At 57.0% G+C, this 18,214-nt stretch overlaps 1 protein-coding gene across 2 annotated transcripts in view; it reads left to right on the top strand.

Annotated features, from left to right (window-relative positions):
- Window positions 1-487: 487 nt before the first annotated feature.
- Window positions 488-18,214, top strand: part of CRHR2 (corticotropin releasing hormone receptor 2) — a 29,447-nt gene continuing 11,720 nt past the window's right edge. The window contains exons 1-3 of one of the 2 annotated variants that reach the window (XM_059656168.1): window positions 488-602; window positions 6,218-6,311; window positions 11,989-12,114. In XM_059656168.1, the coding sequence (XP_059512151.1) occupies window positions 516-602; window positions 6,218-6,311; window positions 11,989-12,114 (307 nt within the window). In that variant the 5' untranslated portion in view covers window positions 488-515. Of the gene's footprint in view, window positions 603-6,217; window positions 6,312-11,606; window positions 11,856-11,988; window positions 12,115-18,214 lie in introns of those variants that run through there. The other variant, XM_059656167.1, reaches the window with a different exon arrangement.

Below are 18,214 nucleotides of genomic sequence, written 5' to 3'. Positions count from 1 at the left end.
AACATTCTCTTACCTACCCACAGTGCACGGCCCAGGTCATCATTGATACAGTGAGATTCTTTCATCCGCATTCACATTCAACTTCCCCATGTCCCAACAGGCACTGGCTCCTGACAAGGCTTCCCGGACAACTGGAATATGAGCCGGGGCTGGGAAGCCACAGCCAGGCCCCCTCATCTTCTCAATCCCTCTGTGGGGGGGGGGGGGGCCGCAGGTGGCTACAGCCTGGGCAAAGGAATTAACCCCTTCTCTGCAGCTCCAGGAAGTCTGGTCCCTGGCTGCCAGGGGAGAAGCGGCTGCCCAGCACCCGCTATAAATAACCTGGAGGGGGGGCTGTGGGCGGTGTCACTGCTCTGTGGGGATGGGGGGGGCGAAGAATACCTCGAGCCCAGGGCCTCACCCCAGTGGCCTCCTCCTTGCTGGGTGGGGAAGGCGGTCCCACTAGCTCTGGAGAAAAGGCAGGCAGGGCGGGACATCTGAGCTGGGAGGTGCGCTCCTGTCCCTAATCACAGGGCATGGGGGGTCCCGAGGGGCCCTCGGGCCTCCTCCACATCCCACACCCTCTCCTCTGCCTGCTCTGCCTCCTCCTGCCTCTGCTCAAAGTAAGTGGGGGGAGCAGGAGTCATGTCTCAGGGTGGGGGCGCCGGGAGCTGGAGCTCCGTGCCGTCCTGACTAGGGGGGTGGGGGTCTCAGTTCCTGGGCCTGTGAAGGAGGCTCTGGGCTTGGCGGCGCGTTGGGGCTGAGGGTCCTTGTGTGGGTGAGGGGGTGGGCCGAGTTGAAACTAACAGCAGCGAGGATGGGGCAGCCTGCTGACCGCCTAGTGTCCCCACGTGCCCCTCCTCAAGTCTATCCTGTCCCCTCCCCTGTGGGTGCCCTCTGGCCGGAGGCAGCTTCTGCAGGCGGAGGGGGTGAGGATGGAGAGCAGCTAAGAAGTCCTGGGAGGCGGGGAGGGCATGCTCCGCAGCTGCCCATGATGGTGGCAGGAGGGGTCGCTCTCTAACCCTCCCCTCACTTTACAAATACGGACACGGAGGCTCAGGGAGGGAGGGCGACCTGTCCTCGGCCACACTTTTCATAAAGAGCCACCCCATTTCCAGGGCTCAGAGGGCCACGGGGACCCGGGAGGCACGCTCTGCGGGGCACTGAGCCGGCTGGAAGTCAGGGGGCTGGTCCCATCCTGGTCCCACACAGACCAGCCTGGGGACCATTCCCTGGGCCTCTTTGTGCCCTTATGGACACAGAGGAGTCATTCATTCAACAGGCATATCAGCTAGTGGGTGAGCAGCCAGCAACTGTCAAAGCCCTTTGCCCGCAGACTGATGCAAGTCCCTTCTCTGCTGCTTAACGTGTGACCTTGGGCAGGTGACTGGAATTTTCCAAGCCTCAGTTTCCTGAGGATGGGGCCGGTACTTACTGAGCAGGGCTGCCGTGGGGAGCCGCAGAGATACTGCCAGTAAAGTGCTGAGTACCTGCGGGGCACGGAGCACGCACCCCATAAGTGCAGCTGTGGTGTTGTGCCAGGCGCTAGAGATCAAGCCGAAGGCACGGGGCCCTGCCCTCCGGCGGGTCTGCTCGGGTAGAGAAGGGCGGGCACCATGCTGAGGGTGTCAGTGCCAAGTTACTCGGGATATAACCAGCTCGAGAGGAACTACATGCACCCTGGTCTCCCAGCCCCACCGCTCCGCTTCCTCCCTCTGGCCTTCGTGGTGATGGATTTATTTCTGGGTCCTCATCCAAATGAGCGGAGATTCCTGCCCTTTGTGACACGAGAACAGGAGCGGGCGGCGGGTAGGAGGCGGCAGGAGGGCCCTCGGGCACCGGGGTAGAAACCCCAGCACGTGCCTCCTGCCCTGTGGGGGTGAGAGCTAGAAGGAGACACTGGTGGGAAGAAAAGTGTGTATTACAAACTCTGGTCATTTGAATGACAAAGTGCACTGGGGAATGAGAGCCTCCGAGGGGACTGGGGAGGCGCAGTGGGAGGTGGGCAGGAGGGCAGGTGGCCACGGGGTGATCCTGGAGGAAAGCAGGCAGCGGGGACGTCCGTGGAGCCCGCACCCTAAGAAGAGGCGGCATGAGGCTGCAGGAGGTGGTGGGGGTGCTGGCGGGCTGATTTCTATCTCAGGGGCAGGGAGCTAGACGAGAGGTTGAGTGGGGAGGGCCCTGGCCCAGCCCACATGGCAGGAGGCCCAAGGAGCCCAACCTGACCCTGGCGCCCGGAGGGGGGGGGCGGGGGGAGCCCTCTGAGTGAGGCCTTCGGGAAGCTGCTCCGAGGGGCAGCTGTGCTCCTGGTGCCCCTGGCCCTGTGCCCCGGGCTTTACTAAAACGCGGGAAGGTGGGCCCGTTCTTTCCAGCCGGAAATGGAGGTTCAGGGAGGCCAATGAGCACGGCTGCTGCGTTCCTACGCCCTGGATCTGACCCTCTCGAGTGGCTTGCCTCTGAAGTCTGCCAGCCCCTCTTGGCTGAGTCCAGCCCCTCTGACCTTTGACACAAGATGCTTCCCCTCCCCAGGGGCTCAGGACAGCGCTTCTGTGGGAGCCATCAAGGCTCAGCCAAGAGAGAAGTCAGAAGCCCGACCCGCCCTCACCAGGCAAGGCCAGGCCCCACACACACTCACTCCCGGGGTCTGCAGGCGGGAACCTCAGGGGCCAGAAGCCAATTCATCTAATGGTTTCCCAAACATTCGGCCACTTTCTGAGTGTTTTCTAACCTGGCCAGCTAATTTCCCCCTCTCTGTGTTTGCTATTTTGTTGATGTTTAAGTGTTTTTTAAAAAGCAATTTGTCTGAGGGCACTGCCTACTTAATTTTGCATTCCTAGTAAGTCTCAGATTTGCAGAGTTAGGGAACTATTCTGTATCCTCTTAGCTGTCATTTCCTACTTTATCTCATTTTAACCAGGCTTAGGAGTCCTCTGCTGGTTTGTTTAATGTCGCTTTATTCAAAATTTGGATTTTTTTAAGGTGTCATTTCCACCGAAGGACAGATTATTCAATAAGCTGATTGTGTTGGTTCTATTTAGCAGCCACACAGGGCTCGCCATGTGCTTGGCACTGTTAGCAGCACTGGCACACAGTATCTCCTGTAAACTTCACAGCAGCCCCCCGAGATAAGACCACCATCATCCCCATTTTACAGATGAGTAAGCTGAGGCCAGATCATGAGCCCAAGGTCACTGGACTGGCAAGTGGCAGGGCCAGGATTCAAACCAGATAGCCCCACTGCAGATTCCCTTCACTTAACAAAACTTTCCTTTTACTGTGGTTTAATTTTAATGCTGAGTTACTGTTGGGGCATTCAGATGACAAAACAATTCAGAAAAGGGTGACTTTTCGGCAAACTGGACATTAGATGAGTCGATAAGCAAGGAGATGATTCCAGACCTGGAGTCCTGTTATAGGGCCTCCTGCTGGCCAGCTCTCTCTCCCTGTTTTGGGTCCAGGTATTTCCTCCTTCCTTCCCCTGTCCTCTCCCTGCACCCTCGACACCTGTGTGCAGGGCCCAGGGCTTGGCACAGGTCAGGGGAGACGGGCCCAGGAGAGAGGGAGCTGCAGGCTTTCGGAGATCACAGAACACACAAGGAGGGGAGGCCTGGTTTCTGCAGGCCAGTTGGAGGCTGAATAAGGACGGGAAGGGAGAGTGGGCATTGTGGGCAAAGGGACCTCCAGGAACAGGCTGGGGGTGGGAGGGCTTTGGTTACCGCCCTCAGTGTCCAGCACCTGATAATTAGAACCGAATAGCTAAGGTTTCCCCTTCCAGAAAGCCTGCCCAGTGGCTCTGGAAATAATGAGCTGCCCCCTTCACATGAATCCCCATCCCTCACCCTCTGTCGCAGGCAGCCTCAGCCCAGTGCTGCCTACTGCGGCCCCTTGCCTGCTCTGGGCCCAGGCTGCTGCCTCCTCTCCTCCTCCCCCCTCCCCCCATTTCCCCCTTTCGCTGCCCTCCTCTCCTCCCATTCTCTCCTCTCCAACTCCTCCTCCCTCCTCCCTCCTCCCTCCTCCCTCCTCCCTCTCCCTCCTCCCTCCTCCCTCCTCCCTCCTCCCTCCTCCCTCCTCCCTCCTCCCTCCTCCCTCCTCTCTCCTCCCTTCTCCACTTGCCCCACCTCCTCCTTGGAGAGGGGAGCAGAGCCTGAATTTCTTCCTCCTCTGCCTCTAGCCCAGGCTCAAGGAAAGCAGTGAATGAAGGGAAACTCTCCCTCGGAGAGGAGTCTGCTCTGACCTTGGACAGGGAAGGAGGCGGCAGGAGGGGCTCACCCCCTTCCCCTCTGGTTACTGGCAATCTGGCTGCAGGACCTGTGGTTCTGTAAATCTCCCAGGCTTAGACCAGAGGCTAAATTTAGACGGAGCTTTGTCGCCAGGCCAGAGGGGAGCATTAGGCTCGGCCAGACCCCCTGGCTCCAGGGCGGTGGCACCTTTGGGGCCTGCCTGGCCCCTGGGGCACAGGTTCAGCCTGGACAGGGCCCAGGGTGGAGGAAGAACAGCTGGTGTCTTGGCTCTGGCTCGCTGTGTCCTTGCCCTGCCAGGGCCTCTCCCCTGCCCTCCTCTAAGGTGAGGGCTTCCAGTTCCAGGCACAGGGAGCAGGGCCCGCTGGCCTCTAAGTGAAGATTCCGGGAAAAGGAACCCTGACACACAGGAAGAGCCCAGAACCTGCGCTCCCAGAACTGGGGGTGAGGACGCAGCTCCACCAGGCTGACGCCATCCATCCAGTTGGCCAACCAACATTTATTGAGCACCTGCTATGTGCCAGGCTCTGGGCTGGGGACAGGGGTGAGGGTGGTAGCAGTTCTTTGCCCCTTGGACAGCCAAGAGCTAATCAGTACAGATGACCCTGGAGGGGAACAGGGGACAGGGCTCTCCCATCTGACTAGGTGGGATCATTAGTTAGGAGTTCCAGGACAGCCTGGGGAGGCTGAGCATGCGGCCCCCAGCCCCAGCACAGGAAATAGACGGAGCCCCAAGTAGGGAATGTGGTGTTTGAGGGCTATGGGATCCTGGCCCTGGGGACATCCCAGGACAAACATTGACCCAGCTGTCAGGGAGCAAACATGACAGGCAGGGGGAAGGGGAAGGGCTATCCACTGGTGGGGCAGTGGCTTCTGGAATCGTAGAATCAGGAATGTCAGGGTTGGGAGGGGTTTTGACCACAGAGCAGGAAAAGTGGTGGTCTTGGGAAGAATGGGGGACAAGGATTCGTATTTGAGAGTGCATTGCTTTCGGTCAGTCTCAGGTCCTGAATTTTCACAGCCTCTCAGCCTTTGCACATGCTGTGCTCTCTAGCCAGGATGCCCTTCCTGGCACTGCCCTTATCAGTTGAGCAAACTCCTACTCAACCTTCAAAGCCCACATCAACATGAACACCTTCATGACACTACCCCATTCTTCCTTAGCAAATTATAGATGCTGTAACAAGTTGGTCACCCATCCATCCTTCCCACCAGAAGATGGTCCCCTGAAGCAGAGATAACACACCTACTTTATCCCTCCCAGCACCCACTCTTAGGATTTTTCTAGGTGATAGGATCCTGGGTGGTTTTTATCTTTTGGATGGGGCTGCCATTATTGCAACAACCTCATCTGTTCCCTGGTGAGTGCCCGGACTCACACAGTGGTCCTTCCTTTTCCCCTACTCATCCTCTGGTTGGCTCCAAAATGCCACCTCTTCCAGGAACCCTCCCTTGGTTAGGTGTCTCTCCCATGTGTTAAACCTAACACATTTTGTAACTGCCTGTTTACTGGTGTGACAGTGTGAAATCACCCACTCTCCCCCACTCTCCTCTGTACCTTCTAAATCTAGGGGATCCCTATCTGGCCTGAGACTACCCAAGTATACCCACTGGGTCCCCAAGCCAGGGCCTGACACATAGTAGGCATCCTACAAGTACTTGTTGGGTGAGTGAACTGCTAGTGGGCCTCCACCTGGCTCTCTGGCCCCGTCACAAGGGTACATCCCACCCTGAGGAGGAAACCTCTGGGGCTGAAGGATGGACAGAGAAGGTTCCTGCCTCAGGGGTCAAGCTGCACCGGCCACTTCTGAGGACAGGGTTCCAGGCCCAGCCAGGCTGCTATCCTGCTGGTTGGCCTCGGGCATGTCCCACCTCAGTTTCCCCCTCTGCACCTCAGAGGTAAGGGATGAATGACGGATGGAACAGGGCAGGGGACAGACATGTGCTGTCAATCGCTCACTAGGGCCTGACCTCTGACCCTGGTCCCTCCTATCTCTTAGGCAGCCGGGCCACGCCAGGCGCCCGGAGACCAGCGCCTGTGGGCACTGCTGGAGCAGCACTGCCACCCCGCCACCACGCTCGCCAACCTCTCAGGTACACATGCCCCCGTGGGCACCGCACGGCAGACCCCAGGATGAGGGTGGGTCCCGGGCCCGTGACAGGCCCAGCTCTGTCTCTGTCCTTGGACAGGCCCTTCCTACTTGGGGCTCAGGCTCTTCCCTGGTGATGAGGGCTTGGCTGTGAGTCGCCCTCCAGCTCCCAGCTCCCAGCTCCCAGCTCCCAGCGTCTGCACCCCAAGGGAGTGGCAGGAGCTGCACTCAGGAGCCTGAGGAGGGCCCGCCCCTCTGCTTTAAACTCGGGCAAGGCCAGCGGAAGGTGTAAAATCTATTCTCTGGTCACGGCGACTCCAAGTGTCACCTCCTTATAGGGACCTTCAAAGCGGCAGCGGGTGCCTGAGCTCTGACCCCTCGGAGCTTTCCGGTGGCGGTCGGAGTCAGGGTCAGCCACAGGCTCGCGAGAGGCCCAGGGCCCACCCCCAGGTCCCGGCCTTCTCAGATCTGCATCCACTGAAGCAGTCGGGGAGGAGGGAGGCGGGGGTGCCCTCGGCCCCTGGAGCTAAAGGTGCTGGCCAACAGGGAGACCCAGCGCCGAAGGCAGCCTGAGTCGGGCATGGAGGATGACAGCCTGTCGCCTGCCCTCCTCACAGTGTGGGGTCAAGAGCTCCCGCATTAGGGTCCGACAGAGTCTGGCACCAGCCCCTCCCCCCACACCGCCCCGGCCCGCCTGCGCTCACTTGCTAGGGCTGCGGTAAGACACCGCAGGCCGAGGGGCTTAAACGGCAGAGATTCATTTCCTCACGATTCTGGAGGCAGAAGTCCCAGATCAGACGCTGGCAGGGTAGGTTCCTTCTGGGCCTCTCTCGTTGGCCTGTGGATGGCCGGCCGGCCGTCTTCTCCCTGTGCCTTCCCTTGATCTTCCCTCTGGGGGTCTGTGTCCTCATCGCCTCTCCCTAAAAGGACAGCGCCGTTTTGGATTAGGGACCATCCTAGTCCTAGGGACCTGTCTCCAAATAAGGCCGCCTTCTGAGGCACTGGGGGTTAGGACTTCAATATATGGATTTTGAGGGACACAATTCAACCCAAAACACCTTCCGAGCCTCCGTTTCCTCGGCTGTTATAAACGGGTCTGTCTTAACCTCAGAGGCTCACTGAGCAGATTGAATGAGAGACTGGACACGCCCAGCAGGGGCCACATCGGGCAGGAAATAGAGCCCCCCCCCCCAGGAGGGCCCACCTTAACCTCTTCAGAGCTCTCTGCTCTGGAGGTGATGCTGGTTCATTCGTGGGCCCACTGTCTTCTCCCTGCTCCCCACTCCCCTTCAGCACAGACCCCCCACCTTCCTTTTGGCCCTGAAAACTGGTTCCCCATCCCCTCCTGGTGAGGAGGGTCCCAATTTTTCCAAAAACAAGGCCTCTCCTGCCTCATTTGTAGTATCATTTATCTGTTTTTAAACTGATATCACACATATTACACACACACACACACACACACACACACACACACACCACAACTTTGGAAAAAAATATTTTTAAAAATCAAGGAAGAAGACAATAAGTGCTCCTTGTCCCTCAACCCAGGAATATTCATAATATTTACGAGCCCCAGCAGTTTATCAATCCCTAGAACCTCATGTTTTCTCAGTTTTGTTTTTGTTTTGATGACACTGGGAGGACCCTGCATCCACAGCTTTGTAACCTGCTTTTGCCTCTTACAGTGCAGGGTGAACATTTCCCCCTGCCATTACCCATTCTTCCGGCACGCCATGCTGCCTAGCAGCCGAGTGGGGACGCATTATCCTTCGTTAGCTGTGCCCCTGAGAGGACCATCCGTGCTGTTAGGATGCCCTTGGACTTCAGGAACAATTCATCCAGGGCAGTACTCTCCTTTTTAGGGTTCACTGATTGAGAAAATGCATGAAGTTCAAAAACAGGTGAAACCAAACAATCTATTGTTCAGACACACACACACGTGACCAACCTGAAAAAGCTAAGTGCAAAATGATCAAGGCAATATTGAGAGTGCACAGATAGATAAATAGGCTAGTGATTGGCAATGATCTAGTTTCAGATTGAGTGACAGAGTCATTATACTTATTGCTACACACAAACTTCCATGAACGGAAAGACAAATAAAATAAAGTTAGGCCATGTGTGGGCTACTGGTGACAAGGGGTCATGAACCAAAGGCTATGGTCAATTACACCATAAGCCCCTAACTGAGGTCCAAGTAAAGGGAAAACACACATAATCACGAGAGACGGCAGGCTTTGCATGGAATATTTGTTTTATTCATCACGGAGGCATATGCTGTAAGGCAGCGGTTCTCAACCTGTGGGTCGCGACTCCTTTGGGGGTCGAACGACCCTTTCACAGGGGTCGCCTAAGACCATCGGAAAACACATATATAATTACATATTGTTTTTGTGATTAATCACTATGTTTAATTATGTTCAATTTGTAACAATGAAATTGGGGGTCACCACAACATGAGGAACTGTATTAAAGGGTCGTGACATTAGGAAGGTTGAGAACCACTGTTGTAAGGCATATTATTTATTCTATCCAGAGGTAACACATGTGTCCAATGGATTCAGGGATCCCTTGAAATAACTCCTCAATCACACACACACACACACACACACACACACACACACACACACACACACCAGGGCTAGTCGAATGGGAAGAGAGCCTTGGCCAGGAGACCAGGCAGCCCTTCTGTCAGCGATGGCTCTGAGCACAGGCCTGCAGCATTCGGGTGGCGCTAGGCTAGTTAGTGAGCGTGACCAGCCCTGGCCTCGGGGAGTCACAGGCTGGAAGAGGAAACTGTAGAAAAACCAACAACCTCGCTGTGGCATAGACCAGCTCCTAGCAGATGCGGGCACCGAGGAAGGCCACCCAGCCCAGACAAGACAAAGAGCTAAGCTGATGGTTGGAAGGACGAGTGGACATCCCAGTGGTCGGCAAACTGCGGCTCGGCAAACCGCCGCTCTTCCACAAAATACTGACTTCTGCACATGGGCCACAAAGTTTCAATCGCACTGTATTCACTGGTTGATTCTTGTATATGCCCAGACAGGGGATCCAACCTGCAACCTTGGCATACAGCGATGATGCTCTAACCAACCAGCCAGGGCATGCCTGAGATATTTCTATGGGGGTGTGCGCGCCCGCACATGGTATTTTGTGGAAGAGCCACACTCAAGGGGCCAAAAAGCCGCATGTGGCTCACGAGCCGCGGTTTGCCGAACACAGAGCTAGGCAAACTGGAGTAAAAGAGTTGCGAAGGCGTTCCTAGCAGAGGGAACAGCACATGCAAAGGTGCAGAGGTATAGAGTGGCTCCAGCGAATGACAAGCTGCCCCAAAAGGCATCTCAAGTTGAGCAGGAGGGAGAGGATGCAGATAAAGGACCAGGAAGAATGTCCTTTGCAGGGCCAGAGAGCCGGCTCCTCCTGAGGGCCACCGGGAGCCACTCTGTGAGGAGTGACATGCCCAGGAACCCAGTCTGGCTTCTGCGGTGATGAAGATGGTGTGGGAGGGACTGAAGGGGGAATTCCTTTTCCTCCTCTGGGCTTCCCCTTGCCCAGCTACAAATGAGAAGTTTGCAGAGGGGCCTTTCCTGGTCCCATGGTTCCACATGAAAACACCAGGCCACCTCCCCTGTGCCCAGGTGGTGTGGGTGGGCTGGAGTGGGGAGGATGTGCCTGGCTTAGGGGCACTGTCCCCAGTGTCACAGGGCAGGAGCCGGGCAGCTCCTGGACTCTCCTGAGCCTCCGTGCCCTCAGCAGCTGCCACACTGTAACTCCCAGTGAACCCCACAACTGTGTCCCAGCCGTGCACACCCGGTCCTTTCAGTCTGGCCATGCACAGCCCCTAAGAGATGCAAAGACAGACTGGCCCCTTACATCCTGTTTTCCAGCTGACATGGGATGGGTGGCGGGGTGAATGAGAGAATGTGTGCGACACTGAAGACACGTGACTGCATGTGGCACCGTGTGTATTTCCACTGTGCTCTGCACGCCTGTTTGACGCCTGGCATTAGGCTCTGACAGGAAAACCAAGATGTGCGTCTGAGCTTGCCTGCCTGGAACTGGTCACCGCCACTGCAGCTGACACCGAGGTGCGCCAGTGGCACCTGCCTCACCCAGGGCTGCCCATGACACACAGGTGTCTTCCCAGCACCTGTCACACTTCCCTGAACTTATTTGCAACCTGTCGCACCAGCCTGGGGGCACACACTGTCCCAAATACCTCGCCCCCTGGCCTCCGTCCCAGGGCCTCCCATGGCCTTTGCTTCCTTAGCTAGCACAAAGGCCCATGCCTTATTTATTTGTAGTTGGATGTAACCTAATTGAAGGAAGTTTTCACTTTGACAATTTTTCCCCCATTTACCTATTTGCAAATACTGAAGTGAGTTGTACAATCAGTTTGTTCCAAAGCTGCTGCCTTTTCAGTTTTCTCTGTCACACCTAGAACAACAGACAACTGTGCCTATAATAAGATCCAAGAGAAATGGCCCTGCATTCCAGAAACCAGGGGACCTTGGGTCTGTGGGTCTGTGCTCTGGCCCAGGCTGGCCAGTCGAGATGCAGAATGACCTTTGGTTGAGCAGAGGGCTCAACCGTGGGTGCTCAGAATGGAGCCGGCACAGATTACAGAGCACGCGGAGAGCACTCCCGGGTGGCCCTGCCGCATGCCCCCGCCAGGAGGAAGAGACTATCCTATCAGGAGCCCGGGGCGTCCTCAGACCCTGGTGTTTGAAGTCCTCCACTTAATTTCAGACAGTTTCTCCCAGACCTAGCCACGGCCTCCTCTCTCTCCAGGCCCTCCGCCCCAGGGCTGGTTCTCCTGGGAAATCCCCGGCCATCCCAGCTCCTGCAGCTGGTCCTTCATCCATTCAGGCACCTCGTTCTCACCAGACTTTTCCGTGGCCTCCCTCCTTCCCTTGAAGCCCCTCCAATCGACTTCCTTCCCAGAGGCCACGGGGAGCTTTTCTGGAACGCAGATCTGCACGTGGACTCCCACCCCCTCCCTGCTACTCCCTCAGGGAGGCAGCGCTCCCTTAGGCAGGCTGCACCCCGGGGCTGTGATCCTCCGGAGGGACAGGCGGACGGACGGGGCATTCCGCCACCCCCGGCCCACGCTCTCCATCCCCACCGCCCTCCTCTGGACCACGGCGGGGCCACAGAACGCGGACTCCCGCCTGGCCCGTGGGTCCGGGGCTGGAGGAGCCGCCCGGCCCCGCCCCCTGACGCGGCCATTGGACGCGACCGAACCGGTGGGCCCGCAGTTCAGTGCGCTTCCCGCTCCTCTCGGTTAAGTCCCGACTGGGCGGCTCCGGGAGATCGGGCGCAGCACCCGCAGGTCGGGGCTGGGCGGGCAGGACCCAAACCCGGTTCTCTGGGCCCGGGCCCCGCAGCCACGCCGAGCGCGCACTCACACTCCGTCTCTGCGCGCGGCTGGCGGTGGGCGCGATGGACGCGGCGCTGCTCCCCAGCCTGCTGGAAGCCAACTGCAGCCTGGCGCTGGCCGGAGAGCTGTCCCCGGACGGCTGGGCGCTGGCCCTGGACCCCGAGGGTAGGCGGGAGGCGAGCCGACCCGGGGGGCGCGGGCTCCTTCCCTGCGCGCTCCGAGCGCCTGGAGCCCTGCCTCCCGCGGCGCCCACGCCCCGACCACCTCTCTGAGCCCGCTCCGCTCTCTCCGTCGCCAGGTCCCCACTCCTACTGCAACGCGACCTTGGACCTGATCGGGACGTGCTGGCCCCGCAGCGCCGCCGGAGCCCTGGTGGAGAGGCCGTGCCCCGAGCACTTCAATGGCATCAAGTACAACACCACGCGTGAGTGTCGGACCCTCTGCCGCGTTCTGCACGGCCTGCCGGGAGGGCGGCTTAGGGAGTGGAGGGGGCCGCCCTGAACCAGGGATGTGCCGGGGGCCAGGGCACCGTCAGCCCGCTGGCGATGAGGACCCTCATAATGTTGGGGACGCTCCTTGTGCCCCGCTGTGGTCAGACCTCAGCGAGACAGTGATCTGCCCACGACTCCCGCGCGCCAAGCGGCGAGAACCCAGAAAGCGGAGAACACACTTCCTCCCTTTTGAGGGTGAACCCCTCTTCCAGGTTATCTACACTGGGTGCGTGAGGCTCCCCATTACAGCTTCTCTTTGTTTAGCCAATGGCCCCCCGCAGGGGGGGAGCGGGGGTGGGGGGCGCTGCGCCGAGTCCCCAACCCCCGGGTGAGGGGTGTCACTCTTCTCTCCCAGAGAGGGGAGGGCAAGCCCAGCGCCTGTGTTGGGAGAGCAGCCGGGCACAGAAGCTTCGGGGCCAGAGTGGGGTGCTGCCTCTTCCTACCCGGTGTCTCCAGACTGACCCTCGGAGCTGAGTCAGAGGCCGTGGGCTGCTTTCCTCTAGCGGCCCAGGCGTCAGGACCACCCCCGCCTCCCGGGGACAGCCTGTGCCCACCTTCCTCCTGGCTGGAGGCTGTGGAGCCGCCCAGCACCCAGGTGGGCTCCTTCAGTACCGGCCCTGGGAGTGGGGGGCTGCCTGAGCCCGTGCCCCCGTGCATGGTCTGATGGAGCCAGGCAGGAGCCAGGGCAGCAATCAGTGGTCCCCCTGAAGGCCACTCACATCTCCAGCCCCACCCCACCGGCAGGGCGCCTCCTGGGAGGGAGAAGGGTGTCTGAATCCCCATGCCGGAAACATCATAGCAACCCCTCTCTGAGTGTCTGTCTGTCTGAACGGTGGCACCGCTGGCCCACCCCTCTCAAGCACGCGTGTACACACACACACACACACACACACACACACACACACGTTTGAGCTCTTAGAGAGAGACAGTTAGAGGGCAAGACAGCAGTGCCTGCATCTGAGCTAAGCACACTCCCCTGCCGGCACCTGCTCTAGTGGAGGGCTCTCCTGGGCCCAAGGAGCCCAGCAGCAGAGGAGCCCCTAACGGAAGGGGATGGTGGAGACAGTGGGGCCGCTCAGGAGGATCCCTGCATCGTCTGAGGCCATGCTTTCTCTCCAGGGTTAAAACAGACCTCCCCGCTGGAAATGATTTCTCCACCCCGGGGAGGTGTGCAAGCAGCAGGAATGATGCCCGTGCTCCTTCAGTCCTGAGATTATAGAACTGTGTTTTTAGGATTCTGAGAGCTGGGTTGGGTGTGGCCGTGGAACTCGGGGTCCCTGATTCAGCCTGGGCCAGGAGACTAAGGGCTAAGGGGGTGATATAGCATCTCAACCCATAGCCTGTGGACGGGGGCTGGGGAAGCTGTGCTCTGGTTCCTAACCCAGCCTGGGCTGTCCCCTGTTCTCCCCAACCAGCCTGGAGTGCCCTGCTTGGGCCCTCCTCCCACGTGTCCCTGTGGTCCTCGCATCTACAAAGGGCTGCTGCCTCCTCCTGGACAAGGTCCACTTCCCTCCTGAGGAATTGCCCAGCTCAGCCTCAGCCTCCTGGACCTCAGGCCCTGTTGGGAATGGCTGGCCCCATCTGTACTGGGAGGCATCTCCCAGAACAGGGGATAAAGGAACACTCCACCTAACCCAACCCCATGGAGAGGCTGGGTCCCCACTTCCCAGAACCCCATTCTAGACACATGCTGAAGCATGGATAGTGTTCACATGGGAACACATCAGCTGAGTGGTCTCCAGCCAGAGGGGTTGGTCTTTGCATTGGGTCAGCCTGCTGTGCAGGAATCTCCTCTTAGGCCCTGGGGGGACAGAGATGATAGGAAAGGCCGAGCTCAGCCCTCAGGTGGCCCAGGCAGCTTAAAGACCAGACTCGCACAAATCAGCAGTCAGGGACTGGGAAGGGGGGGCTTGTGGGCCTGCAGCATTCCTGGAAGGCTTCATGGAGAGGGTGAGGTTGGGCCTTGATGCAATGGGGATGTCACAATTCTCAAAGACAGGCCTGGTGCAGGGGGGAGCCTCAAGAAGGGTCCCAGATAGGCGTGGCAGAGGGCACATCTGACTGCGCCTTCTGGGACCTGGTGTAGCAAGAGAGAGCCTCTTGCTTCCAGGAACGCCAGCTCCAAGGTCTCCCATGAGAAAGCGTGTCCCAGGGGAGAGAGATCTAGTTCTGCCTGTTCATTGCTGGGGTTCCTGGACATGTCACTCTCCCTCTTTGGGCCCCTTTAGACCAGTAAGGGACAAGTTGCCTCCCCTTCTTAAATTCCCAAGGAGACACCTGCTGGCCCTGTTTCCAACGTGCTTTCCTGGGGACAGTCACGGATTTCTTGCCCTGAATCTGGAGGATACTGGCCACAAGTTTGCTATTGTAGACGGACACCCCTACCCCAGGTGGGGTTGACTTGCAGGGTCAGCAGTTCTGGAAACAGGGCTCAACCTACCTGTGACATGCGTATGAGACCCAAATGCTCCCCGCGTGTGTGACCGCAGCTTCTGCATTTGCATGCAGCTTGGTGAGGCCTGGGTGGCAGGCTGTCCCCTTGGCCCACTCCAAGCCTCTCATCCTCATTCAGGGCTACCCAGTCACCTAGGCAACAGCATCACCTCGGTCCATCCTGAGCCCCTGTGTGCTCAGCTCTATGTCGCCCTTCAGAAAGGACCAGAGGAGAGGGTGACCTAGACCTTGCCTCCTTAGGCTAGCTGGGAAATCCAGACCAGCATGCACTAGGAGAGGTAGCAATTGAACCCTCAGGTGGGCTGGAGCAGGCTTGAGAGCATCTGGAGGATCTAGGGCTGAAGCTTGGTCTTCAGGAGGGACATGAATTCGTGTAGCCTTCTTGGGCTGGGCCCAGGGCCATGGGCTGAAGGCAGGATGAGAGTGCTGGGTTCTAGGATCTCTCCAAGGTAGGGGCACCTGCATAGATAGTCAGGAATGGGTTTGCCCCGCTGTCCGTGGTGCTGAACATTCCTGTCCTGCCCAGTGACCTCATCCCTTCAGTAAGTGTTGCTTCTGGTCCTTCCCACCTTCCTCCTTGTCATTATACAATGACCACATTACCGACCCTCCACCACAGTCCTTCTCACTGCCCATGCCCAACCTGCCTCCTGCACTCTGTCCCCATAACTACCACGAAAATCGTCCCTGTCTTCTATGGCCTATTTCCTATGCTTTGCTGGTTAGAATAACAGAGGTAGCAGTGCCAACCTAGTGGACCCTTGAAAGTGATGTAGGGATGTTTGGGATTATCACCGTGACTCATGGTTACTACTGGCTCTTAGATTCTTGAGAAGGCCCCCACAACAAATACTTGACCCACCTGTGATGCCAATACCATCCTGGAGAAGAAATTTGCCTTACTGCTTCTGAGAGGGGAAACTGAGGCCAAGAAGGCAGGGACTTAGCCAGCCAGAGACAAAACCACAGCTAGAATATAGGCCCCCATCTTTTCCCAGCCGGGCGCCTGGACCACTCAGGTGTCGCCTGAACCAGGCGCTCCTTTTACAGTGTCAGCATCTGAAAGGAGAGAGCCCTTTCAACAGGCCAGGGCCACTGTGGTACAGAGCCCTAGCACGTTGCTGGGGAGGGGGTCCAGGCTTCCCAGCCACAGAGCCCTGGAGGAGAACACCCTGCCCACATCATTCAGACCCTAATGCCCCTGGCGGGCCACACTGCACACCATCGGCATCGATCTTTGGCAGGGGCACCTGTGTTGCTGTGGTAACAGACATCCACCTCACTGCATCCATCCCCGAGATTCTGGCCTGGCCACCTGTCCTAGGACTTTCCGTGCCCATCTTCCTGTGGTTCCCAGAGGAGACTCTTCCCTGTCTGTCACTCTCCTGTCCCAGGCTGTGCCTGAGGGCTCAGAATCCTCATTAGCCAGCTCCCCTGAAGAGCTGGGGACATCTGTCTGCCAGTCCCCTGGTACCCAATGAGACAGAACCTCATTCCCAGGCATGCCTGGGCTTCTGGGGGAAACCCCCTCCTGCTACCACATCCCACATCCCAGACTCTGCTTCCCAAGGTTTCGGCCAACCTGAGTCAATTCGACACAGTCCCCTGAGGGGGATCCGATGACTCCAGTACAGTCTGTCTGTGCCTACTGGTCTGTCCCCAGGGAGCCCCACTTCAGTAGCAAAGAGTAGGATCGAGTCCAGAGAGATGATGTGCAGTGAATCATGGCAAATGCTCAAAAAGAGGTGTCTGTTTGTCACACAACAGGTTGTAACACCACAGTGGATTATGAAGTCAATTTAGTCGGGTCACGACCAGCATTTGTACATAAAATAAACAGAATTCATTGGAATAGAATATAAAGAAAAATATGACTGTAGTTAAGATAAATTTCACTTTGTGGAGCTGAATTCAGTAATGCAGGGTGTGTGTGTGTGTGTGTGTGTGTGTGTGTGTGTGTGTGTGTGTGTGATATGACATGGATGTCTTGCTGTGGTTCAAGGGCTATATATAGAGTGTGAAAGCCCATGTTTTAAGGACTGGAAGGCACAGAGGAGGTGTTTAAAAAAAGAGAAGAGAGTATGAATATCTCAGATGTTAAAGGAGCCTCCAGGAGACGGCATTTGAGCTGAGGTTTAGAAGATAGGAGTTTGCCAGTGGGCAGTGGGTAAGCGTGAGGAGGGTGTTTCAGGGACTGGTTCAGCAGAGAGATAGTGTGGGCCCTGCCTCCTGGTGCAAATATCAGCTGCCGGGGAGGCTGCTGGGGATGGGTCAGGAACGTCAGGCTGGGCACGAGTGTCCAGGACCTTGGGTATCACACTGAGAACGTTGGGCTTCATTCTCAAGAGCAATAAAAATTGCCTGTGGCTTTTAAGCATAAAACAACATGATCACTCTAACAGTTGGGGTAAAGGATAGAGAAAGTCAAGGGGTGAGTGAAAAAGCAGGGATGCAAGATAGGAGGGTTTTGTGCCAGTCTAGGTAAGATGACTAGAGAGAGAGTGGTGAGATGGACAGAGGGGGGTGGACCCCCCAAAATAAAAGAATTCACAGAACTTGGTACCCCAGCAGCATTGACATGAGGGAGCAGAAAGGTCTCAGATTTGCAGCATCTCTATCCTGACCCTCTGCCATCCATAAGCCTTCCTGTGGTCAGTGCCAGCTGAGATACCATACTATGGAAATGAGTACTCTGGGGCCTCCCTCAGGGAGTCCCACACTGATCAACTCAGGACAGATCACGAGCAAGGGCCAGAAGTGTGAGATTCAGATTGTTGGAACTGGGTGTGGGGAATCTTAAGAGAGAAAGAACTGTGAGATGGGAGTAATCAGGGAGGCCTTCCTGGAGGAAAGGGCTTAGCAATGAATGTCAAGAAAGCCAGGTAACATCTATGAATACATTTCCATAAGATAAACTTTTCTCTTTGAACCATAGCTAGAATCAGGGTCTGTCTGACCTCACACAGGCCTGTTGAGAGGGACAGGGGTTTATTTTACAAAAGGACCTGCTCTCCTAAGATACCTTGACAGGGGTCCTTTTGGCTTCACCCTACACTCTGTCCTTTAGTTCAGCGACATCTCTGACCCTATGCATCAGATTCTCTTAACACACAACCTTTCTGTAGTAAAACAGAAATTTGGATTACTGTTTCTTAGAGGGGAAACTGAGGCCAAGAGGGAAGGGACCTAACCAAGGTCCTCTGAGGAGGGAGAAAACCTAAGTGAGGAATTGGGTGCCATGGTGTCCTCACATTGGGGTTGGAATCAGTGTCAGACCAGCATTGGCCTGGGGAATACTCCAGGGCCAGAGTCCTGCCAGATGCAGCCTCATGCTGGCAGGGCCCAGGGGCAGGAAGAGGCCAGTAACCATGCTGAATTTGAAAAATCTGTATGCTCAGAACAACGAATTAAAAAACATTTAAGCTAATAGAATCTCTACCATTGTTTCTGCTCTCAGCAAGTGCTCCTTAATAATTCCATTGCTTTTTACTCACTGTCAGCTCGACGGAAGTGGGTTTTTTATGTAACTTAATTATTTCAGAACTCACTGCTTCCAAAAGCAATCTAAGGCCCCCTCTT

The sequence above is a fragment of the Myotis daubentonii genome, chromosome 10, assembly GCF_963259705.1.
Source record: "Myotis daubentonii chromosome 10, mMyoDau2.1, whole genome shotgun sequence".
NCBI lineage: Eukaryota > Metazoa > Chordata > Mammalia > Chiroptera > Vespertilionidae > Myotis > Myotis daubentonii.
Note: the sequence above shows the minus strand (reverse complement) of the source record. Positions and strands in the feature narration are given on the sequence as shown.